The sequence below is a fragment of the Marmota marmota genome, unplaced genomic scaffold, assembly GCF_001458135.2.
Source record: "Marmota marmota marmota unplaced genomic scaffold, marMar, whole genome shotgun sequence".
NCBI classification, from domain to species: domain Eukaryota; kingdom Metazoa; phylum Chordata; class Mammalia; order Rodentia; family Sciuridae; genus Marmota; species Marmota marmota.
Genome location: NW_025999977.1, coordinates 2,631,387 through 2,657,255, shown reverse-complemented (window position 1 = coordinate 2,657,255; position 25,869 = coordinate 2,631,387). Strand labels below are relative to the sequence as shown.

Here is a 25,869-nt window from a genome sequence, read left to right as displayed (position 1 = left end):
AGCAGCCATCTATAAAGAAACCATGGGTGTAACTCATGGACTTAATCAGCCACCTCTACAAAAGAAATGGAGGGGGGATTATACCAGCAAACACACTACCAGTGAGAACTAGAGGAGACAGAGAAGTTAGGGTGGAGTGAAGGAAGGCTGCTGACCTCCTCAGAGTCCACAGGACTGGACCATATCAAACATGCACTATTCAAGGAAAGGGAAGAATAACCCCACTTACAATTCAGAGAACCAGGGCAGCCACTTACACAAGTCTAGGGACAGGGCTGGTTCTACCTGCTTTAGAGGGATGATACTTCCCCACCCCCCAGTGAGACTAAAAGGCAGGACATCAAACCAAAGAGGATTGTCCTTGAGACTTAAGATAAAATGAAATTTGCCTTGTTAGGTTTTGAACTCACTTGAGATACAGCAATCCTTCTACTTCTCCCTTTTGGAATGAGAATGCCCATCTGTGTCTGTCCCACCACTATATTTTGGAAGCAGCTAACTTGACTGGTTTTACAGGTTCACAGCTGGAGAAGAATTTTGTCATGGAACAGGACTCATACCTCACATCTCATAACTGATTTAGATGATATTTAAATGAGATTCTGGAATTAAGCCATAAGAGGTGATGCTGGAATAAGACAAGACTTTGGGCTGTTGGAGGGGAATGAATGGATTTTATAAGCAACAAGGACATGAATTTCGGGGGCAGGAGGCCAGTAGCAGAGTACTCCAGACAGAATCATATTCCTGCAAAACTCATGCATTGAGACCCTTATCCCCCCATGTGACTATGGTGAAGACAGGTCTTAAAGAGGTAGAGGTTGTGACTATAATCCCATTGCAGTAGTGGCCTTATAAAGGATCAAGAGAGACCAGAGCTAGATAACTCTCTGGCATGGGAAGACACAGGGAGAAGGCAGATATTCTTAAGCTAGGAAGGAAGCCCTCTCATCAGAAACTGAACTCTACCGGACCTTGATCTTGGATTTCTCAGCTTCTGAAACTGAGGAATAAATTTCTGTTAAACCACCTAGCCTAAGGCATTTGTTAGGGCAGCCTGTACCAACACCCTTTCTGTGCCTCAGTGTCCCCGTTTGAGAAAGGGGGATACTCATGCCTCTCTCTTAGGACTGCTGTAAGAACAAGTTAACCCATACAAAACGTATAGCGCAGACACCGGCGTAGATGAAGCATCAGGTCTTTGTGAGCAACTATTCTGAAGATGGAGGCTATCTTTGTGCTCAAGGTGCTTGGGTGACTAACTCCCACAAAGGTGCCACTTGTCCTGAGCTGGGCATTTAGAAAATGTCCACTCCCACAGGCCAGTGCTGAGGATTCCACACTCCTCTATCGTAAGCTTGCATTCCAATTAAAGGTTAATTTCCCTGGGAAAGGTAACAGCCACTTATTCCTCAAATTGATGAAAAGCACAAGGCAAGACATCAGGTGTGGGTCCTGAGAGGGTGAGGGTGAATGCTCATGAGGGGCTGGGAGCAAAGGCTGACGGTCCTCCAATCTATTTCTTCAAAGCATGAAGTAGAAAGTGGAGTCGAGCGAGTCTGTGGGAGACAAGGCCATTTAAAGGGTGACTGTTAAACTCAGAATTATTGCAAATTTCTTTTAAAAAAAAAAAAAGACTCCAAAATGTTCAAGACTGAATTTATTTTTCTCTAGAAGGTAACCCTGGGCTTTTTCACTTTTCATACTTGTGGAGTCTGAAACAGAGAAGAAAGTCCATTATAAATAGCTAAAGGAAAAGAACAGATGGCTCACAAAAGAAAAATAAAGAAATATTGGGGCTAGGGGCATAGAACACAGTATGATTGAGGCCTGGGTTTGATCCCCAGTCCAAAATTTCATTTCATTTTATTAGTAATCAAAGATGTTCAATGACAGCTGGGCGTGGTGGTGCGCACTTGCAATCACAGCAGCTTGGGAGGCTGAGACAGGAGGATCACAAGTTCAAAGGCAGCCTCAGCAACTGCAAGGTGCTAAGCAACTCAGTGAGAACCTGTCTCTTAAATAAAATACAAAATATGGCTAGGGATGTGGCTCAGTGGCCAAGTGCCCCTGAGGTCAATCCCCAGACCCCCCCCCCAGACCCCCCCATCACCCTCAAAAAAAAAGATATTTAAAGACACCAGTTTGTTTGTTTTTTTCCATTTTTAGACATCTCTTTGTTGGCAAGAATGTGGTCAAACTGGCACTGTGCATTGCTAGTGGCATTACAAATAAGCAAGTCATAGAACATACCTACCTGTGACTCAGGAGCTCTTCTGCTTCTGGGAACCTATCCTGAAAAAACAATACAAAATACAGAAAGGGCTAAACACAACAGGCACTCTCCTACATTTATAAAAACAAAAAATTGAAAACAACTTAGGTGTCCAAAAATTTGAAAATTGTCCCCATTAATGGGTCACCTAAACATGCTCATGATTAAAAAAAAAAAAAAAGTCACACAACTGTTATGTGCCCTGTGCTAATTTCTTAATTCAGTAGCATAAGGGAAAAAAATTGGAAGTATTTTAGTAGATTTCCAGCAGACATTTTACTAAGGTGGTGAAATCATGTGTCTTCTCAGTTTCCTGAAATCTCAAAGGAAGAATAAACCCACGACTGAAAAAAAACAAAAGCTTGACTCATCTCTAGGCAACTCAGACATTAGAACCCATTAAGTATATAATTGAATTTTTTAAAAAAAGTATATAATTGTGTATGATAAAATGTTATTGCCAAAAGCTATAATTTAGTTTTAAAGTTGAATGTATTTTCTGGTCTGCTCTCCTTTCCACTTCAAGGTTGAGGGGTTTTCTTTTTTAGAATAAAAATGGTTAAAAAGAATTTGATACTATGGCCCACACCCCTCAAACACACTTCATTGACTGGCTAGATGTTGAGCAAGTTATTTTTGTTCTTTAGTTTCCTCAGATGCAAAGTGGAGAGAACTGTTTGTACCACACAAAGTAGTTACAAAATTTCAATAGGTTACTATGTAGAAAGGGCCAGGAACAGTGTCTGGCACAAAATAAGTATGAAGAGCTGTTTTTCTGATTTTTTAAAATCTTTTTTGTTTCAGTTGTAGATGGACACAATACTTTTTTATTTATTTATTTTTATGTGATGGTGAGGATGGAACCCAGCGCCTCACAGGTACAAGGCAAGTGCTCTACCACTGAGCTACAACCCCAGCCCTATTTTTCTGTTCTTGATTCATTCAGTCTTTAAGATTTTTTTCTGTTAGATTTAGCTTTAGAAGCCTTTTTAAAAATTAACTTTTTACATATACAGAATGTAAATTAAATCTAAGAAACAAATTCATGTATTGTTATGTTTACCTAAAGAGTTAAAAGAGTAATTGAATTCTATCAGCCTGGGGTCTAGTGTATTTTAGATAGATTGTTTGAGTTTGTTTTTAAGAGTTAGCTGGAAAATTCCAGAAATCTAATATTTAAGAACCCAAATAGGAAAACTTGCTTATCAATGTTGTCTTTGATGTCACAGTTCATCAAAAAAAAAAAAAAAAATGATAGCTGGACCTCATCTAAGTCAAAGCGGGTAGTCTGAGGAATAGAAACTCAGCCTGTTGATTAACATCTTTCAGAACAGGGGTGCCCTGCCAGTGTGAGCTGTGCGGCTGGATAATCTGAGGTACTGTCCAATCACTTTTCATTCATCCAATGAGCCAATGCTTGGTAGGAGGAGGTGGGACGAACAGAAGTCCTTGCTTACTTAGTTTTAGGGTTCAGTCCCCAGGCTCACAATAGTTTGAAAAGCAACTTTCATTTGAAAGAGAATATATAGATTCTGGTGGGCCAGAGCTTAGATGGCTATTCATCAGGTAGCCGTAGAACAGGAAGAAGGCAAGATATGATGTGGGAAAACCTTCCTACAACCAAACATGGAGGCAGAAGTTGAAATGGCAGGAAGTAGTTGTTGAGAGGGGATGGAAGCAGTGTGAAGCAGCTCCCTGATCCCCGAGGACAACCCTGTACTATGCCGTCTTGGGCCTTGACCCAAGATGGGGAAGAGTTCCATAAGACAGTAGAACCCAAGAAACAGACAGTAGAGTCTGAGGGAAACAGGGATTCGCCTCTACTCCCCAAAGGGAGCCTCTCAGAAGAGGTAAGTGCCACAGAGCTGAGTGGCATCTCCAGGTACATGGATCCCAAGGCAGCCTTATAATCCCAACTGGAAGTGGGGAAGCCATGGAAACCAGAAGTCCTGGGTTCTGAATGGAACAGTCCCAACAAGTCTGGCTCAGAGAGGAGAAGACACCATGAGGTCACAGAATTTACAGGGGATGTCAGCTCAGCACCACCCAAGACCAGCGAAGCCCAAGGACAAGCAGAGTCCCTGCCAGCCTCCACGGTGCTCACTCCACACTGTACTTAGAGACAGAGGTGGGAGAGATGGCCTAAGAAGCAAAAAGCCCCAGATGGGGGCTGGGTATGTGGCTCAAGCAGTAGCGCGCTCGCCTGGCATGCGTGCGGCCAGGGTTCGATCCTCAGCACCGCATACAAGTGAAGATGTTGTGTCCACTGAAAACTAAAAAAATAAATGTTAAAAAATTCTCTCTCTCTCTCTCTCTCTCTCTCTCTCTCTCTTTATTAAAAAAAAAAGCCCCAGAGGGATTCTGAACATTGAATGAACATAAATATTGAACATTCAATACTTATTCAAAAAAGATGGACCTTAACGGGGCAAGATATGGAATTTCCCCATAATCTGCATTATAAGGACTGAGACCTCAGGAACAAGTAGAATACAGCGTGGGAGGTAATGTTACGTTTCCTCACATCTAGGTCATGCCTATATCTGGCAACCTGCTTCAGTTGTCCATCTGGACCTAGAGACCAGAACACAGCAATGTAGTCCCAGCCTGGTCTTCTCATATCCAGGGAGACAGCTGTGTAACTCTTGCAGCAAATGAAGCTCCTATCATGAATGGAGTGTTGGCCACCAAACCCAATGCAGTCTCAGTCTCTTCACTGGGGGTCCTGTTCCTCAACACAGAATACATGGGACTGTCTCTGGTTCCTCATCTCAGACCACCCCAAGGAGGCAGGTGCCTCAAACACATCTTTCACACACCAGAGTAGCTGGAAGAACATATATAGTGAGGGAATTTCCAAAGAGGAAGAGTGATCTAAAGGGAACAAGAAGGGTCCCTAAAATAATGGAGTAGTATTTATAATCCCTTTACCCTCTCCATTAGGAGATCTACCATTAACACTGTGTTCTTGGAATTCCACTTTATGCCTTATCTGTCTGGATAACACAGGAATAAGGAAAGGACATCAAAGGTGGTAGGACACACCGATCTTCCTCAGAGGCTAGGGCTAACTTGTGTTGTCCTAGAATTTGGTGATTCTCTACTAACCCAAACAGCCATCTGTCTCAAGGAAAATGAGCAGCATATCCAAAAAGTCTGACCTCTCCTCTGAGACACCCTTCCATTCAATTCTGCCATTCTTTATGTTCACCTGGGGCCAATGAGATGGGCATATTACAAGGCTCTTTATAAAATCTCGTAAATACTCCTTCTGGAAGTCTAATGGAATAGACAAAGACTGAAATTAATTTCACCACAAGGCCCATTATATGTAGAAAAGGATGGAATTATTGGCTCTCTCGAATAATGGTACACTTTCTGACAGGATTAGGTGACATACCAGATAGAGTTCTTGTCATAAAAAACACCAAATTTCACATACATCCACACATACACTCGAAGCATGTAAACCTGCATTCATGATCAATTCAGTCTTCTTTACCCAGAGAAAAATTAAAAGGAATCTCCCTTTCTTATTTTCACAAAGAAATAGAAATTTTGTCTTCCCTCTAACATTTTATCTTGATGAGATTTAGCCTTTAGGGTCTCCTCTTGGGCATCTGGTTGTATTATTCCTCAGTAGCTGCAACCTGGGAATCCTCCACTGGATGTATCATCATTGCCAACACAGATCCATCCTGCCCCGCCTGCCCCAGATGGCTCACCTTTCCAGAGTCCCAGACAACCTACAGCATATGTAGGATCAAAGCATCAGCTCCTAGACCCACAAACTTTAGAAAACACAGAAAATCCCAGAGCTGAATGCACTCACTGGCGCAGCCTACCCTAAGCCCCATGCCTTTAGTCCAGAGCAGCACTGTCAATCACCTGAACAGGCAAGATGCTAGTACCGTGCAAAGAGGAGTGGTGGGGACTCTGGCAAACCAGAGAGCACCTGCCCCGTCCAAAGGGAGATTCAGCATTCCAAAATATCCTGCTGGGCTACACTCATCAGAACATGCCCCATCAGTCACCAGTGAACACCCAGGCAGGCAATGTGCTTCCTATGCAAAAACCTAGACACGCTGTGCTCTGTGATAGACTTCTTACTACTGCATGCCTCCGCCTGGGGAAAGGCAAGGTGCAAGATAGAAGAAGCTTCCAGGCTTTCCAAAAGTGTTTATCTGTTCCCCTCATTTCAGAGGTTAAAAATGTTATTGGAAGAATAGTCTCCAAGGAGTAATTTCACAGATGACCACAACCTGGAGAGGGGGCAGTGGGAATCTACCACCCATGCAGCTTCCTTCTCTCAGACTCTCTTTCAAGAAACTTTTTCACAGCATGCCAAAATTCAGAAATCTATGTTGGCAGCAGTTCTAGGCCCCTGGGACAGCCATTTGTGTTCAGCCACATGTCCCTTTCCAAAGCCCCTTAAACCCTGGCATTCTTGGCATCTCACTCCAAAACTGAAGGTGTTTTGTTTTTCTTTTTTTTTTTCAAAGATGTAATCTCTACAGTATCACAGGCAATGCTGAATACAATTCAGAGCTGTATACATTATCAAATGCCCAAGCCACCATCACAAGTGACAAGTAGAAGGAATAAACATGGCAATACAACCAACACTTTGCTACCCAGCAATGCCCAACCCCAAGATGGCAAATACCCACACCTGGGAACTTCATTTTTAAACAATCCTCTTCCAGACCTTGAAACCAATCCTTATCCCTACCAAGCCCCGCTGTGGAACCCCTCATGGCTCCCAACCTCTCCGCCTACATGGATACTTGCTGCTTCAGTTCCCAGGCAAACCTGCTCTGGCCCCAGAAGTTAATCTCCGTCCCTGCCATCAGCAGATTCTTATGTACTTCATTCAGGATTCTGCCTCCCAGGAATGTTGTTGACCTTGCATAGCCCGTTCTGACCCTGTCTCCAAATCCCCTACAATGCCCATCCCTGCCAGCACCAGGAATTCCACTCCTGACCCCAAGGGCAGGAAGAAGGGTGCCTTTCCTGCACACTGAAGCTAGAAAGGGCCTTCCTCCTAAATCCTAACCCCTCTACATATAAGTGATTCAGTTCAATGAGCTACATCAGCTGTCACTAAGTCTCTAGTCAGGGTATCTGGCCAGGATTCTGAAACCCTGTGTAGTCACCCCTTTGGGTAACATGGGCTGAACCCTTACAAGGATCCTTTTGTCAAATAAAGGCTAGCCTGAGCATAGCGTCCTTGACCTCATCCTAGTTTCTGATTGTAAAGTACAAGTTTATATAAAGTCAGTAGATAATTGTTCAACTCACATGCAAATAACAATCTCAGAGTTACATGTGTTAAAAGGGAAAATAATGTAGAAAAATGCTCACCTCAAAGGAAACATAATTTCCCCCTTTTTCTGTCTGAACAATTCAGTCCTAATGCCAATAGTTGAGACAGGGTTAGGTAGGAAAAGCCATGATGACCCCAAGCAAGTACTGGGGCCCAAGCGGGTAAACTGGCATTAACACCAGAGGAAGCACCCATGCCTTTGGTAAGCATGGCCCAGGTGGAACATGAGAGCCAAAGAGAGGGCCTTTGTGAAGTCTGATAAATCCTAAAAAAGATTGAAGAGACCAGCCATACAGGGAGGAGATGGCAGCAGATGGGTTACACACAGGCATGTCCTTGGATAAATAGAATCATCATTCCAGGCTGGGGGTGGGACAACATGAGCTCAAAACATCTTCTGCAAGAAAAGAAGCGACCAAAGAATACTGATGATAAAACAAACAGAAAGAGGCTTTCACTGGCCACAATAAGGACAATTTGAGCAAAAAAAAATAATGACATATAAGCTACTGAATTTAACAGAAAACTATGCACCCATGCTAACATAAAAAGTAAATTAAAATAGTAAATTAAAAACAAAATGTACAGGTGTGCATCCATGTGATGCATGGCCTATACTCAGGAATGAAGAGGAAACACAAACTACTGATACAACAACCTGAATGATGTCAAGAGCATTGTCCCTTTCAAAAAAATTTAAAAACAAAGTCTCTTAAGATAGAATATGGTATGATTCAATTTTCAAAACATTCTTGAAATAACTTATAGAGATGGAAAACATTGGTGGTTGTCAGGGATTCAGAAGCACAGAGAGTCAGGCAGCAGGTGTGACTACAAAGTGGTAACACAAAAAAGATCTTCATGGTGATAAACAGTTCTGTATTGCGATTGTGCTGGTGGATACACAAATCTACATGTGATAAAATGACACAGAACTATGTACCCTCTGGTTTTGATATGCTATAGTTAATATAAGATGCAGTCATTGGGAATAACTGGGTTAAAAGTGCATGACACTTCTCTGGACTACCTTTGCAACTTACTGTGAATCTATAATTACTTCAAAGTTAAAAGTTTAATAATATAGGATGTTTGATGAGTAATGGGACAGTTAGGAAATCTCAAAGCAGCTCCTCAGAATATACGTATTAATTATGAAAGAAAAAGACTGACTTTCAAGTGGAGGAGCCTGACAGTCACCACTTCAAGCAAGTGATCAAAAGGAATGTCACTAGAAATAGAATAGACATGTGCCTCAGTAGGATGCAATGAATAGAAACAGCATGACTTGTGAGATTCCTGGCACAGATACATGTCTTAATCTAATCAGGAGAAAACAGTACATATCAAACATACCATAAAACTGGCCCATAATCTTTCAAGAGCGTCAAGATCATAAAAGTCACAGAAAGGTCATGACCAAAGGAAGCTAAAGAGACAACTAAACACAATTTATGATTCTCCTCTGGGTCTTTTTTCTTAGAAAAGGCATTATCTAGGATATAAGTGAAACATGAATGGGGCCTGAGGTTTACACAGCAAGAGTGCAAAGGCATTGGCTGCCTGATTTGGGGTAGTTGTGTTAGGAGAATGTCCCATGTGTAGGAAATGCACACTGAAGTAATCAGGTGTGAGAGACCATCAGGCTGGCAACTTACCCTCAAATGTGTGAGGAAAAATGTTCTTTGTACTACACTTGTAACCCTTCTGTAAATTGATTATTATTTCCTTTTTTATTAGCACTGGAGAGTGAACCATCCCTGGAATTGGCCTACTGAGCCACTGGGTTACAGATGTGCGCCACCACGCCCTGGCTCCAAATTTTTTTCAGTTTTCAAAATGAATGATTTGAATGTCAAAGGATGAGAAATTCTTGACCAAACTGATAAAATCCTAGAATGCTCCCACAAAAATGGCATACTTTACAAACAGGACTTGAAAGTGACCTTGACAGAAGTTATATATCCAGTATATGAAAATGTCAAATACACGATTCATTCTTTGTTCAGTCTAAGAATTAGCAGCATACTCTTCTAATTAACAAACTTGTCTGGCTAAAGACTAAAAATTATCTCCTTCCTTTTTGGAAGCAAACTTCCACGAGAACTGGTTAATGAACAGAAGTTCATTATGTGATGAACTATAAGCAGCTATCCCAGGATCTATTACTCTTGGAAAACAAGGATTGCACATATATTTATGGTCTGTTCTGCTACCATGGAAGCTTCTGCCCCAGTCTGGCCAAAAGGGATTGGCAATAAGATAGAGAATGACATGAGGATACCTACCAAAGAAGGAACAATGAGAATTAAATACAAGTCAGATCCCACCTTGATATCCACTACATATTCACACTGTCACTTGCAGAAACATGATTAGTATTAACTTAACCAGTATTGATCCAGGTCAGGTGATTTCTTCACCTTCTTTTGGTCTGTCATCCATGTCCACTCATGCAGTAGCAACAGAGATTGTCTCCTAAATGTTGACCAGCAAGAGAAGGTTCATATCTCAGGTGGTCAGAATATGAAAATCTAGGCTGAGCACATACTCAGATGGGATCCTTAGAGTACAGTAATCAAATCAGACATGGAAGCCAAGGCCAGCCAGTGAACAGGAAGACCGAAGATCTCCAGTCAGAGCAGAGCTACAAACATTTGCCACAAACTAGCTGGGATGCCAGTAGCTTATTGTTGCTCACGAATCAATCTTGATTACTCGTGGAAAGTCAAGCAAATGTGGTATCTGTCCAGGTGAACCCATACCAGAGACATGCTGAACACTTTACTGACATGATGTCATTTGAACCTCACTTATTTTACGTGCAAGGTAGGTACAAGCATTACTTTCATTCTACAGATGGGAAAACAGGATCACAGAGAAAAGTTCAGTAGCTCAGGCAAGGTCACACAGCCAGCAGATGGCAAACACAGGGTCTGAACCTCAGCAGTCTGCCTCCAAAGCCTACATTCAACTGTTATTCTAACCTTCTCCCAACAACCATCATTGGTGACTCTGTCCCTTATATTACAGTGACAACATGCTTGTGACAGTTCATTGGTTTGTTTCCTACAGGCCTTTCTCATTTTGACAGCATTAGTTACAGAGAAAAGGATAGAGCGAGAGGCAAAAGTCCTCCTTCTGAATTTGGAGAAGCATGTAGCCACCTTCAGCTATTACTTTAGTTTGACAAAGTAACAAAGAGCAATAACTGTGAATGGTTTTGCTATTACTTAGAACATGTTCCCCTACAACCAGACTCCCGACCTTAAAATAGCATTGCCATGTATCTTTACATATGGCAAGCTACTTGTTCTGGAGAACACACAGTCCAGAAAGCCTTCTGCTGTATTAAATATGGCCATTTTAAAACTAAGCTTAGGGGGCTGGAGTTGTTGCTCAGTGATAGAACGCTTGCCTCATATGTGTGAGGCACCGGGTTCGATTCTCAGCACCGCATATAAACAAATGAATAAAATAGGGTCCGTCAACATCTAAAAAAATATATGTAAAAAATAGATAAATAAAATAAAAATAAGCTTAGGTTTGTATTGGGTGGTTCTGGAGGAATTTTCCCTTCCTTGAGCTGACAACCAATTAATTTAGAAACATCATAATCTTCCAGGCTAGGAAGCCCCTCCTCCCCACCCAGATGTTCTCACAAAAATCTTGTTTTAATCAAGTTTGAGCATGGAAAATGCCACACACTTCAAGGTATACATACATTTGGAGGTTTCTGACTTCCATATAGCCATTTAAGAAGGAATACTGTACCAGACTCCTGGCCGTTGAAGTAATTTCTGGTGGCCAGCGTCAGACCTGGGCAACAAGTGTATGCTGGCTCACCACTGCCACCATCTGCCCAGGGCCCTTCCTCTTCACCCTTCAAGCCAATGGCACAGCTGGTATGTCGGATAACGTTTCTTGATAGCTCTCTAGCCAAGGAAACATGTGATTCACAAGTATTGTTGCTATAGTTCTGCTCCTCTGGCTCTTGTTTCTAGAAACCAAATTAGTTGTCAAACAGTATAATATGACATTCAGACTTTTCTTGGTTGTACTTTTGTGTTTTTTTGTTGGTTTAGGGGGTTTTGAGTTTTTGGTTTTCCAATTCTGGGTATTGAATTGAGGGCCTCACACATGCTAAGCAAGCACTTTGTCAAGTGAGCTACATCCCTGAGCTATATGAAATATATCAACTGGGCTATATTGGCTACATAAAATATATTTCAAACTTTTTACATAAGGGCAATGCTTCAGTTATGGAGAGAAAGTATTGCTCAGTAGCCTGTATTTTCTCCTTCTGTAAACTCAAAATGTTGTGCATTTGAAATATTGTGGCATGAAATAAATCCTATATTTTATAATGACTGCACAGAACAAAGCACTTGTTACACAATTAGTCACCTGCACATATTTGAACCCTAGGACCATGCCATCTAATTTGGCCAATAGGACAATTCATTCCTGCCATTGCAAAATATAGCTTCCTAGGAGTCAACTGAATAGGACTAGTGGACAAAAAGTTCTACTAGAATGTTCTAGTATAACATGTTCTACTAGAATGTTCTAGGTTCTAGAATGTTCGTTTCTCTTCTCTCTAGTATCCTCTTCTGTCCTTAAACACCAGCACACTGCTACTTAGAAAATGCCTTCACTTGACCGGATAGTTTTCTTCTTACCATTCTTTTGATCTTTATTTCCTTTCTCATACTGTCAAGGTGAATAGACCTGAAGCTTTCCACTTCCCTGTTTGAACCCCAGATATTCACTGATAATGCCCACCTGACTTCCCATGAGTTGACTCCCAGCCCGCTCCTCTTCCATCTCTCAGATGCTAAACCTAATTACTGTTCTTCCTTTGCCTTCCTTGGTCTCAGCAGCATCCTGATTTTCTACCTTTGGTTTTCCATCATTCTCTCCTTCTCAACTTGATGATCCCATCTTGTTCCTCCACCTCCCTGTCACTTAATCCTAATGATCTCCTCTTGCTAATGGTGTCACTTGGAGCTCATCTCAAAGGCCTTCTCTCTCTTCATATCTCCCCTGGGATCATGGATCCATTTTCAGGCCTTCACTGTTTGCCTCTCTATGAAACCCATGAACGAGCCTATACCTCCCACTGCCTATGGACACTTCTAAGCTAAGCCACTCTGATAATGGTAGCAACACTACAATGCTTTACAGGTTACAAAGCAGGTTCATTTAGATTGTCTCATTGAATAACTGCAAAACCCCTTCTGGATCTCTGTTGATGAGTGTTCTGCTGATAGGAAACTGCCACCCCAAAGTGCTTTCATGGAAGCCTCCTCCTAAGTTCCAGCTATTGAGGTCCTATTAAAGATTTAGCAACTAGCATCTAAGTGCCTTGGACAGTAACAGAAGGGAAGTAGATAGATGGCCAGAGACTTGACTGCAAAGCTCATCCAGATCTGGGTTCAAATCCCAGTCTTCACACTACTTAGCTGTGTGGCCTTCACATGAATTTTGATTTCCTCCTTTGTCAAATATCACAAGTAGCTCTGAGGATTATTATAAAGATTAACTGGAGGGGCTGGGGTTGTGGCTCAATGGTAGAGTGCTCACCTAGAACATATGAGGCACTGGGTTTGATCCTTAGCACCACAGAAAAATAAAGGTACTGTGTCTATTTACAATTTTAAAAAAATTTTTTTTAAAGACTAAAAATTACTTGGCACAGTGCCTGGCATACAGAAAGAGCTCAATAAATGGTGACTATCAATGTTCTAAATTTTTAAACCTTTACCTCTAAGTCTTTGGATCCTTCCAAAACATCACTGAGAACTTGTATGTATTCAGATGCACCTTTAAGGATATCAACTTTGCTAGGCTTCCTGCTTTGGGGAAGAAATGGCACAAGTGCCTTCAGTTTGGCAAAACCACGGTTGAGATTTTTTATCTACAAGACAAAAAGGTACAGACAATGCTGGGTATTGAATTGAGGGCCTCACACATGCTAAGACAACAGACACTAACTTATGCAGACATCCCCCAAACCACAGAAGAGAGCTGTGAGGTCTCGATTCCACCACCCTCTCATCTGGGAGGTGAATCAAGGCAGGCATCCCACAAAGGGTCACATCTCTGTGTGCACTGAACTTAACAGCCAGATGACAGGGGTAGTAGAATCGACTCAGTTCTGCAGGCAGATGGGCTGGAAGGTGTGTTGTTCACACTGACCTTGCTTCATTTCCTTTGAGAATGCACCTACTTCATTATAACAGAAACAATAAAAGTAGGGGCTGAACTCTCTGCAGCAACTACACTAGGATTTAAAAACCCAGCTCCATCCTTGGCCTTTTGGAGCAGGTGGATACTTCATATCACTAAGACTCAGTCTGTTCATCTGCAAAGTAGAAAGTACCTACTATATATCTTTTTGGTGAATAAGAACCATGATGAAAAAAAAAAAAAAAGCCCTCCTCATCCAGATCTCATACCTAGTCTTCAATAAGCACTATTGTTGCTGAATAAAATGTACATACATCTTTCTTTCATCACTGTGCCCTCAACTTATCAACCTCTTTCCCAGTGAGTTACTGATACAAGGCCAAGTGTGAAAGTCCATGTTGCTCACACTTCAAAGACTCCTCACTTTTACTTCCCCTATTCTCAAGGTCTAATACCTCAGCTCTGAAGGCCTGGAACATTGATGTTTGTCTGTCTAGAGGACATAGGCTCTGGGAGAGCTGGCCCCTACAACTCCACAAAACCAATATATTGAGAGTTGTTCCAACCTGAAGTGAAACAGATGAGAGACCAGGCTAATTGACAGGAGAATCCAATGACCAGCAAATGTATAAAAAGATTTAAGGTCAATAAATTATAAATACCATTTTTCATGTACCAAGCTTGTAACATTTGTTTTGTTAATTGGATCAGGAATACCATGAAAAAGAAAGCAGTCCTGTACTCTGTATCAGGGATAAAAAAAAATATATAAACCTTTCTTGAAAGCAAGTGGGAAACTTGTATCAAAAGTCATGAGATCCGATGTGCCCTATGTCCCAGTAATTCCACTTCTAGCATTTTTATTCCAAGACCAATTATCAGATACACACAGACTTATACCAGTAAAAAGTTACAAACAACATACAGCCTATCCATGGAAGATGGAATTGGTTATGGTCCATTCCTTTGACTGTAAAGTCAAAAAGAAAACAAGGAAATGCATTTAGTAATGTTAGGTGAAAAGACCTACAATGATAAGATATTGAATAATCACAATTTTGTAAAATTATATACATGACATACAACTAGGAAAAATGAATGACTGAGGGGGACATATGCAAATATGTTCTGGTGGTCATCTGTCATGAGTATTGCTGGTCCCTCTTCAGTCATTTCTGTATTCCCTGGGCATATTGATTTTATCATTATAAAGAACAATAAAGGTAATTAGCTTTCAAGTGGATAAAATGAGGCCCAGTTCTCTACAGAAGGCAACTCCTTCTTGGTGGGAAAGGCTCACTTAAAATGTTGGATTATAATCTCATTTTAGGGCCATCAAATCAGATCAGAGGATAATTTGTATAAAATATCTTGTCTCTGGTAAAAAAAGAAAAAATCATACTTACCCTTTTTTACAACTTCCCCAACTTCCCTAAGTCTTCTGCCCTGACTTGCTCCTTCCTCCTCATACTCTTTCCCATACAAAGCTTTCTAGTAGGCTAATTTCACAGGACCTGGCTGGGGTGTTTAGGGCCTGCCCTCCACAGAACTTATCCTCCAAGCCCTAGGCCTAAATGAGCGCTTCTCTGGCTCTTATGTCCCTCGTCCTTCCCCTTATAGGTTCACCTCCATGGCAACCAAGCCCAAAGATTACAAAGGGCAGAACAGAGAGAGAGACCAGACCTGACCATTTGGGGCCAAGTTTTGTTAGAGATACCCAAAAATACCAGCAGATGACGCTCTAACCACGGCCCACAGGATTAACCGCGTCCCCACCCTGACTGGGAAAGTCGCTTTTTTCATTCTGTGGGGTTGAGAAGGAATTTAGGCTCACACTGGGGCACTGTGTTTCGTTACTTTAAAAAAAAAAAAAATTAAGAACAACAACTTCCATTAAGCCCCCTTCTCCCCCTCACCCTGCATTTGCTCGAGGCTAAGAGGCCACGGTCAAGAAAACAAGTAGGGGTCCCCTTTGTGCCCAAGCACGCCACAGCTTGAGACTGAAGTTCAAGTCCAGCAGCCCTGAACTTTTTAAAAGCACCTGCCAAGGGGAAAGAGTTTTGAAGTTGGCAGGGTCCCCCTCTACCCTTCTCCTGGACCTCCCTGCACAAGTCCAAGAGAGTCAGCAGATGGGGCAGCAATCCCACACCCAGGAACGAAGCAGCCGGACGCAGGTGCCCAGTAACAAGGCCACTTATTCTCCCGACAAGCTAAGGACCCACGTCGGGCCTCCGGAGGTCCAAGTCGCCTCTAGGCCTGCGTTTCGACGGCAAAGGGGCGCACAGGGGATCCTGCTGATGTTTGGTGGTGGGTACCTCTGCGGGAAGTCAGCTCCCTCCCAGGACGCGGTCGCGTGGTGACCGCGCCCAGCGGCCCTGGGGAACCCCTCACCCGCTCGCGCTCCTTGGCGTTGGCCACGCGCCGCCGCTCCAGCACCAACTGGAGGTCCTCCGTCGACGAGTAGCAGCCCGAGCGCAGCCGCTTCAGCCGGCAGATGGCAGCCAGCTGGGGCAGCGGCCCGAACTGTTCCCGCAGCACGTCTTCCAGCACCTCGGCCTGAGGTGCGCCCAGAAGGACAGGCGACAGGGGACCCGACTCAGGGGATGAGGGTGCAGCGTCCATGACGGCGCGCGGGGGGTCAGCGGGCGTCCGGCTTTCACCTGCCCTGCCCCACCTGAGGCCGCACGAGGCCCGGGCGGGGGCGGAATCTAGACCACCTGTGCGCTTTCCGGACCGCAGAACCGCAAGCCTGCTGCCCTCACCCGAGACGGGCCAGCAACCCCCAAGTTAACAAGCCCCACCGGTCGGTGATTATCGTGAGCGCTGGATTACAACCTGGGGTCTCAAATTTGCAGGCACTGCATGATGCAGTTGAGGGAAAGAGTGGTAAATTCACAGGTGAGGTACCAATCCCCCCAATTAATTTAATTAGTTAATTTAATTAGTCTTGAGTTGAGACCTTGGCTCCTGGATGTGCTATGCACATGTGTACTTACATACACACGTATAAACATTTACACAGAAATTTTGATGGATGCACAACACTATTTTAAAAACTCATTTTGAAATAAAAGGTGCAGAAGTGATCTCGAAAAGAGTAACCAAGAACTCCTGTATTCCCTTCACTGAGTTTATCTCTCTCTTTTTTTTTTTTTTTTTTTTCACGTGTTCCAACTCATTTCTTTTTAGGACTATTCCCATTTTTATTATTTTTTCCCAAACTATTTGAATGTTTGTTGTTTTGAGACACTGTCGCACTATGCTACCCTGGCTGGTGGACCTGACCTCTTGGGCTCAAGCCACACTCCTGCCTCAGCCTAAGATTTGGTAGGACTACGGGTTGTTTTTCTAAAGTAGTTAAGTTGCAGGCGCCAAGTCCCATCACCCCTAAATACTGCAGTGGGTATTTCCTCCTTAACAAGGCCACTCTTCTACACAAAAACAATTGTCATTCAAACCAGAAAAGTCAACATTGACACTGCCACCATCTAATCCACAGACCTGTCCAAATTCCCCCAGCCATCTCTACAATGCCTTTCTCCTGTCTAGTTAGGATCCAATCCAGGAGCACGTTTGATTTTGTCATGGTGTTTCTCTCTCTCTCTCTCTCTCTCTCTCTCTCAACATTTTTTTAGAAGTAGTTGGACACAATACCTTTATTTTATTTATTTATTTTTATGTGGTGCTGAGGATCGAACCCAGGGCCTTGCACGTGCTAGATGAGCGCTATTACTGCTGAGCCACAATCCCAGCCCTTGTCATGGTGTCTCTTAACTCTCCTTCACTCTGGAACATTTCTTCAGTCCTACCCTAGCTTGCTGAGGTTGACAGTTTGAGTAGCAGAGGGCTTTCATTCTGTAGGTTGTCCCTCAACCAGAATCTGTTCATTGCTTGCTCACATCCAGACTAGCTCCAGGGGTCTTAAACCTAGTTGATAAAATTTCTCTGGCAATTGAGTTACTGTCCATCTTGGTTTCTGTTGCTGCTGTCAATTTTGTTCTTTTTCTGTGTCTTATGAGGTATTTTAGAGGCAGACGAAAAGACATCAGGTACCATTTTTAAAGAGAAAACGCCCCTCTTTCAGACTTCAAATGATACATTTTTTTTCATCTAAAAATAAGAAAACATATTAATTCATTTAGCGAGTGTTAGAAAGAATGCAGTTAAATGTACCCCTACACCTTTCCCTGGAGGGCCTCCACTTGCTGCACCAACACCAGGTATGAGCTGGGGTTAATGCCTTGACCACACCACCAGCAGGGTTAACAGTGGGTCGAAAGTGTGACTCCACAAAGAATAGAGAAGAGGAACTGACACAGAGGCACTCCCCTCAGGCTTTGTCCCCACGGTTCTCTAGCTGTCGTCACTTCACAGAAATATAAAGATCAAAACGCTGACTTTTTCAGCTAGAAAGGGTCAAGGCCAGGATTAGACCCCAGATATAATAGATCTATAAGTACCAATCTCTCCCTGCCCCACTTAACTCCTCCCGTATTGTGATAGCTATGATTTGTGAGCCTGATAAAAAGTCTAGAAACTATGCTGTTGTGCAGATCCGTGACCCAGGCAGAGGGGTGATCCGAGCACCAGTGCAGAAGTCGCAATAAGAGCTGGTTGAGGATGTGTAAGGGGCTTGGTTCAGTTCTGGTTTCCCCCATTTCAGAGATGTGATGAAAGGTGCATAAGGACCACATTGAAGAGAGCCCAGGTTCCAGTCCCAGAATCTAATGGTTCGTCACAACTAAGAAGGAAGACTGCAACAAAAGCAGGGCTTTGGAGAGGTTCAAAAGGCAATGGGGTGCGCTACTTTGGGGGTGTAGGAGGAGCTGAGAGACACAGCTAGGCTATGGACACCCTGCTGCCTGGGACCTTGTTCTGCAGAAGGAAGCTAGTATAGCCTTCCTCTTGAGTCCCAGATGGAAGGCTTCTTTTTTTTTTCCTAAAGCACATGGGCCCTCAAATCTCCCAAGAGTAATCCAGGTCTCTTTGCTCCTCCATGACTCCCACTGGGGCTGGGACGTCTAGAGTTTGTTGCCTTTAAACTGCAGCAGAAATGACTAGAGGCAGAGGTAGAGCTATGTATAACTGATTCATATAAGTGAGAACACTACAGAAGGGGAAGGTCCCTCTAGCAGGCATGGTGCGGGCATTCAGGAGGGTTAGACATGAGCCCAAACTTGGGTATCTAGGCAGCAACTGCTGTAAAAATTCAGAGCATGGAAGAATGGGGAATTCGTTGGTAGAAGATAATCAAAGTTACTGACCAAACTCATAAACTAGTGGCTTCCCTCATCCTCAAAATGTTGCTGCATCTTCCTCTATATTGTGTTCATTCTCTTGACTGACAAACTTCTCCTTGTCTGTGGGAGGCCAACCTTACACGTGACTGAGTTACACTCCCCGGCTGGGTGCTGAGGCACTCCGTTGCAGAAATGTGGCGCCCTTCTTGGGTGCGAGGGTTGGTGTCTCATGCATGGGTGTGTCTTGCTACAGCCCCATGGGTGAAGCTATGCTCACCTGTTCCTTTGTAATATAACCCCTTGCCCTGTTTAGGATAGAATCTTCCATGGAAGTGCCTTGGGTGTGGCCTACCCAGGTGTCAGTCAACCTGCTGACAGTGGACATAATGAAGATATTCAGCCCCCTGAAACCTGACCCCTTGCCTCATTTAAATAGCTTCTCCTCAATAAAAGGGGTCAGCGCACACTCTCACTCTCTCTCTCTTCCTGCGAACCCTTAAGGTCAGAGGAGCTGTCACAGCAACCCCAAGGAAAAAGGTATTTGTGTCTCTTGTGTGCTTATTTCGTGCAGCCCAGTTAGCCCCGTTTAACTGGAGTGACCCCTGAACCTTTTAGTCACGAGAACAGAAACCCGGCACTTGTCCTCAGAAAACCAGGCCTGGGAGATCATTTCAGGACAGCTGTCATGTTTATTGCTTCTTCTCCCTATGCTGGAGTCAGGCCATTCCCTAAATCAAAATGTGTGGGACCCTACCTTCCATTAGGTATGGGTTCTCATACCCAGAGAGAAAATCTCTGAAGATAGGGGCACTGGAATGTCAACAGCACAGCCCATGGAATGACAATTGTCACAGCCTGCTAATTCCACCAAAGTAATCCATGTCCCAGCGCAGCAGCTCTATGGAGTTCCCATAGTGGAGCCAGAGTGAGCAGGTACTCCAGGGTGAGAAGCTGTCCACTTCCCCCAAGTCAACTGAGAACCTAACTTCTCTGTCTCCCCAGATGGCTCCAGCCAGTCTATGGAGAACTTCATTCTTCTGCCTCTCTCTTGGGAAATTGAAACTTTCAGAACCTATTCTGGAGAAGAGAAGGAACCAACACAGGCATTACAAGTGAGCCTAGCATATTAGCAGGAAGGAGTCCTTCAGGTTAACCTGCCCTTGTCCCACTTCCTCTCCATTATCTTCAGACCACAGGCTGTGGTTGACTGGATTGATGATGAACAGGTGCTTTCTACTGTGGAACGTCTGTGCCCCTAGGTTTCTAGCTCCACAGGATTCCTTCTGAACTACCTCTTCATGCTAGCTTCATGAGGACTGGGATTTTTATCCTTTGGTTCAATGTTGCATCCCTAAAACTTAGAAAAGTGCTTGGTACATGGTAGAGGCATAATCAATATTCTTTGAATGAATGAACTTTGATATAAAGTGAAATTCCTCACATATATTTAAAGGTTATGAATCTTTAGACATTAATCAAAGTAACTTTGAAATATATAAATGAAAGCTCTTGGAGAAGCCAGGTGTGGTGGCACATGCCTTGCTGAGAGCCACGGCCGAGTCTGTATGGTCCCTGGCATTTTGCCAACAGTATTGATTGACAGGCGAGGCATTACTATCCGCCTCTGCCGCAACTTTTGAGTTCTCGCACTATTTTGGAGTTCTCGTGGGGATTTCCGGGGATTCCCCGAGAGTTCCCATTGGTTGGGGAAGTGCAGGAGGAGGGATTTCCGAGAGAGAATTTTCCGGCTGGGGGTTTCTGGAGAAGCCTCGTGGCGTTCGGGAGGATTCCCCGGGAGCTGTGTGAAGTGTTTTCCTGCAGTTTAAAAATAAAGTTTGTTCCTGCTTCAGTGGCTCGTGATTTGTGCCCAGCCAGACTGCGGCAATGCCTGTAATTCCAGCAGTTCTGGAGGCTGAGGCAGGAGAATCACAAGTTCAAAGCCAGCCTCAGCAAAAGCGAGGCACTAAGCAACTCAGTGAGACCCTGTCTCTAAGTAAAATACAAAATAGACTGGGGATGCCCCCGCAGTGTGGTCGAGTGCTCCTGAGTTCAAGCCCCAGTACCCGCGCCCCCCCCCAAAAAAAAAAGCTACTAGAGAGTTTAAATATGGTTACCTTCAGAGGAAGGCTCCATTTCCAGTTGCTCTGGGTTCCCAATTCAAGCAGCAAGAATATTGATCAATGAAATTCAATTATAGATAGTCAAAGTCTCTTAGAAACTTAGAAATTCTGGTGCATTGAACAAAGAACAAGAAAGAGTCCATTGGAGCTAAACCTGCAGCTGTGCTGGTTCACCACAGAGAGAGGGTAACACAGAGAGAGAAACACAATGGACAAAGATGACAGAGAAAACCCTACAGAACAGAAAAGCAGCCTGAACTTAGCTGATCCAGAGGCTGCATAGCAAAAAGTTCTGTTCAAAAAGTTCTATGTATTTCTCACCAAGCAAGGAGAGACCTGAAGTGGGGCCATCTTGAGGCAGCCATGCTGCAACTTGCTGCAGCAGAAGCCAGGAGATCACAGCAAACACTGCCATGCTGTCCTGGCAAGAGCCTACCACGTGGCCCAGGGTGTACCTGGCAGAACGTGAGTGAAACAGGCACAGACACCATTGTACCCAGGGAGATTCAAGTCAGAAAAATAGAAGGCCGAACAATTCACTTTCTGTTAGAGTCTGGTGGCTCATGTGACCAGCTAAGAAGGGTCAGGAAACTGAACAGGAGGGCATGATTACTCTCAGAGACTAAGCCTGGGAAGACCACACTGTGGGCAGTGAGTGGAATGTATGACACCTGTAAAGGGTTGACCCACTGGCCGGCTAGTAGGATTCTCAAGAGGTTCCAGACTCCCAGCAGAAGCTACCTGGCCATAAGGTGTGTTGATCTAATCTCTCCAGAACAGGTAGCACCCAACAAAGCCCCTAAGGCTGATTAGAGCTAAGCCCCAGCCAAACACTGGAACTCTGCAGCATGAAAAGAGGAAGGGGTTAACATCCCCCAGCCTGCACTTGCTCATTTTCTTCCCCTCCACAGCCCGGCCCAAGAAGGAACAGAAAGAAGGATAGTTGGATGTAGGCAGTGACCATAAATCCTCATCCTCATCAACAATTTTGACCATTTCAGTGGAGATGATTTTCTCATTTTTCATGACGAATCTTTTTTCCTCTTAAGCTTTAGGAGCCTTGTTAAGGAACTCAGATCCTAAGCCAAGATGGTAAATATTTGGTCTGTGTTCTAGTGCCTAAGTCTTTGATCTACTTTGAATTTTGTATATACACATATTTAATTTTTTTTGTTCATTTTAACATTTTTCTTTGTCTTTTGAGGGTTAAGGTTTTACTTTATTCCTTTTTATTTTACTTTTGTTTGTTTTTCCTTCTCTCCTTTCATCTCCCTCTAAAAGCCAAATTCTCTTGTTCTCTTTCTCTCTTATTATTAACTTGTTTTTAAATTATTTTTAAACTTGTTTTTAAATTATTTTTCTCCTTCCAATTTCTCAGCACAAACTCCAAAATCCAGGAGAACTAGGGATGACGTGCTTCAAGGCCTGAAAGAAATAACTGTCAATCAAGATTGCTGTATCTAGCAAAACTATCCTTCAGAATTTAAGAAGAAATAAAAATATTCCAAGATAAGCAGAAACTAAAAAAAAAAAAAAAAAAACCAATGACTACTAAGAAATACTTTTAAAAATTCTTCATACAAAAGAAATCAAAAACAAACCCCAGGGGCTGGGGATGTGGCTCAAGCGGTAGCGCGCTTGCCTGGCGTGCGTGAGACCCGGGTTCGATCCTCAGCACCACATACAAACAAAGATTTTGTGTCCGCCGAAAACTAAAAAATAAATATTAAAATTCTCTCTCTCTCTCTCTCTCTCTCTCTCTCTCTTTCTCTCTCTGTCTCTCTCTCTCTTAAAAAAAAAAAAAAACCCAGAGAACACAAATGGACAAATCTTATTTGAAAAGTAGCAAATGAGAAACAGGACCAAATTAAACACTAGGTGGAAATGGAAGGAATTAATAAACATCTCTCTATAATAACATGAAATGTAAATGGTCTCAGCTGTCCAGTTAAAAGATGCAGACTGACAGAATGGATTAAAGAATAAGACCCAACTCATAGCACAGGCTGAAAGTGAAAGAATGGAAATTGATATATCATGAAAATGGAGCACCAAAACAAGCAGAAGTAGCTGCTCACATATCTGACCAAGCAGAACTCAAGCCAAAATTAATCAGAAGAGATAAAGAAGGGCAATTCATACTGGTAAAGGGAACAATCCAACAAGAAGATATAATAATAGTATTTACCTCAAACATTGGTATACCTAATTTCATAAAACCAACACCACTTAAAAACTCAAATACACACCGGTACACTAATACTGGGTGATTTCAATGCAACTTTTTCAACAATAGATAGGTCATCCAGACATAAACTTAGTCAAGATTCTTCAGTCCTAAAAATATTATAAATCAAATTAACTTAACAGACATCTGTAGATTATTTCATCTAACAAAAGCAGAATACACTTTTTTCTCAGCAGCTCATGGAAATTTCTCCAAAGTAGATCACATTTTAAGCCACAAAGAAACTCAGCATATATCAAAAAGTTGATATAATGCCTTGAATCTGATCAGATCATAATGGAATAAAATTAGAAATCAATACCAAAAAAACCTACAGAAACCATATAAACATGTGAAGATTGAATAATACACCACTGAATGATGAATAGGTGATAGAAGAAATCAGGGAAGAAGTTTTAAAAGTTCTTAGAATCAAATGAGAATGATAATACAGCATACAGAACCTCTGGAACACAATGTAGGTGATTCTAAGAGGAAAGTTTTAACTGTGAGTGCCTCCATAAGAAATATCAGAAATATCCCAAATAAACAACCTAATGATGCATCTCAATACCCTGGAAGAACAAGAAACAACTCCTTCCAAAATCAATAAAAAGAAGGAAGTAATTAAAATTAGAGCCCAAATCAATGAAATATAGAACAAAAAAAGCAATATAAAGGATCAATGAAATGAAGATTTGGTTCTTTGAAAGATAACAAGATTGATCAACCCTTAGCAAAATTAATCAAAAGAAAATGAAGACCCAAGTCCCGGGCCAAATGACAGACCATGGGGAGCGGAGCCCCGAGGCCTCCCAGAGACCCCGTCCATTAAGACAAGGAAGAAGACAAAGAAGAGAACCAAGACAATGTGGTCGTTGTTGAGGAAGTGAATATTGAATTTGAAGCTTATTCCATCTCAGATAATGATCATGACAGAATTAAGAAATTACTGCAGCAGCCTTTCCTAAGGGCTCCTGTGAACACTGCCGAACTAACAGATCTCTTAATCCAACAGAACCATATTGGAAGTGTGATCAAGCAAACAAATGTTTCCGAAGACAGCGATGATGATGATGTGAATGAAGATGAAATTTTTGGTTTCATAAGCCTTTTAAATTTAACTGAAAGAAAGGGTACCCAGTGTGCTGACCAAATTAAAGAGTTGGTTCTAAGCTTCTGTGAGAAGAACTGTGAAAAGCGTATGGTTGAAAAGCTGGACAAGCTTTTAAATGACACCACCAAGCCTGTGGGCTTTCTCCTAAGTGAAAGATTCACTAATGTCCCTCCTCAGGTTGCAATGCCCATGCACCAGCAGCTTCCGAAAGAACTAGCAGAGTCACACAAAACTAATAAGCCATGTGGGAAGAGCTCCTTCTACCTTCTGATTAGTAAGACATTTGTGGAAGCAAGAAAATCTGATTCCAAAGAGAGAAGGAGCAACCAGAAGGATAAATTAATGTTTGTAAATGCAGAGGAAGAGTTTTTCTGTGAGAAGGCAGTCCTGAAGTTCAACTACTCGGTGCAAGAGGAGAGTGACACTTGCCTGGGAGTCAGGTGGTCTTTTGATGATATACCAATGAAGCCCTTGCAAACTATGATGTTAATTCCAGAAAGCAAGATGAGTGAAATTATGGATAAACTGAAATATCACCTATCTATTTGGCCCAGTTTTCATGGACATTGATAGGCTTATTTTTGTAAAATTACCAGAAAACCCAGTGGAGAGTTACTGAAAAACTCATGACTTTATTCAGATTTAAGTCCTCTACAAAAAGTAGGGTTCTTTTCCATGTGTCTATGAAATATTCACAAAATATCTTTTTTTCTGTTTTTTTTATTATTAGTTGTTCAAAACATTACAAAGCTCTTGACATATCATATTTCATACATTTGATTCAAGTGGATTATGAACTCCCATTTTTACCCCGAAAATATCTTTTTTTGTCAAATTATGAATGGTTGTTTAAAAACTTCCACCAAGAAAAAAAAAACATGGTGTAGTAATTTGAGGAATGCAATAAAACTATTTAAAAAGAAAAAGAAAACCCAAATTAATAAAAATAGAAATGAAAAAAGAAAACTCATCATAGACATTACAGAAATCCAGAGGATCACTCAAGACTATTTTGAAAGCTTTTAATTGAATAGTTGGAAAACCTAAAAGAAATGAATACATTTCTAGACACATATGACCTGCCAAAATTGAATCTAGAAAACCTAAACAGACCAATAACTAGCAAAGAAAATAGAACAGTAATAAAAAGCCTTCCAACAAAGAAAAGACCAGGACCAGATGAATTCTCATCTGAATTCTACCAGAATTTTTTTTTAATATTTATTTTTTAGGTGTAGATGAACACAACACAATGCCTTTATTTCTATGTGGTGCTGAGGATCGAACATGACTCCCACCTGTGCTAGGCGAGCGCTCTACCACTGAGCCATAATCCCAGCCCCTCTACCAGACTTTTAAAGAAGAACTAATG

The 25,869-nt window shown here is 42.4% G+C and overlaps 2 protein-coding genes across 2 annotated transcripts; one reads left to right on the top strand and one right to left on the bottom strand.

The window, feature by feature from the left end:
• Positions 1-2,157: 2,157 nt before the first annotated feature.
• Figla (folliculogenesis specific bHLH transcription factor) lies at positions 2,158-16,415 on the bottom strand. Its single transcript, XM_015479457.2, is given in 5 exon segments — positions 2,158-2,295; positions 11,376-11,402; positions 11,404-11,601; positions 13,369-13,521; positions 16,185-16,415. Coding segments are annotated over 5 exon segments (651 nt in total). The 3' UTR covers positions 2,158-2,253.
• On the top strand, positions 16,414-25,067 carry LOC107136975 (BRCA2 and CDKN1A-interacting protein-like). Its single transcript, XM_048804935.1, has 2 exons — positions 16,414-16,579; positions 24,217-25,067. The coding sequence occupies exons 1-2, from the start codon at positions 16,414-16,416 to the stop codon at positions 25,065-25,067; spliced, it is 1,017 nt and encodes a 338-aa protein (XP_048660892.1).
• Positions 25,068-25,869: the final 802 nt, after the last annotated feature.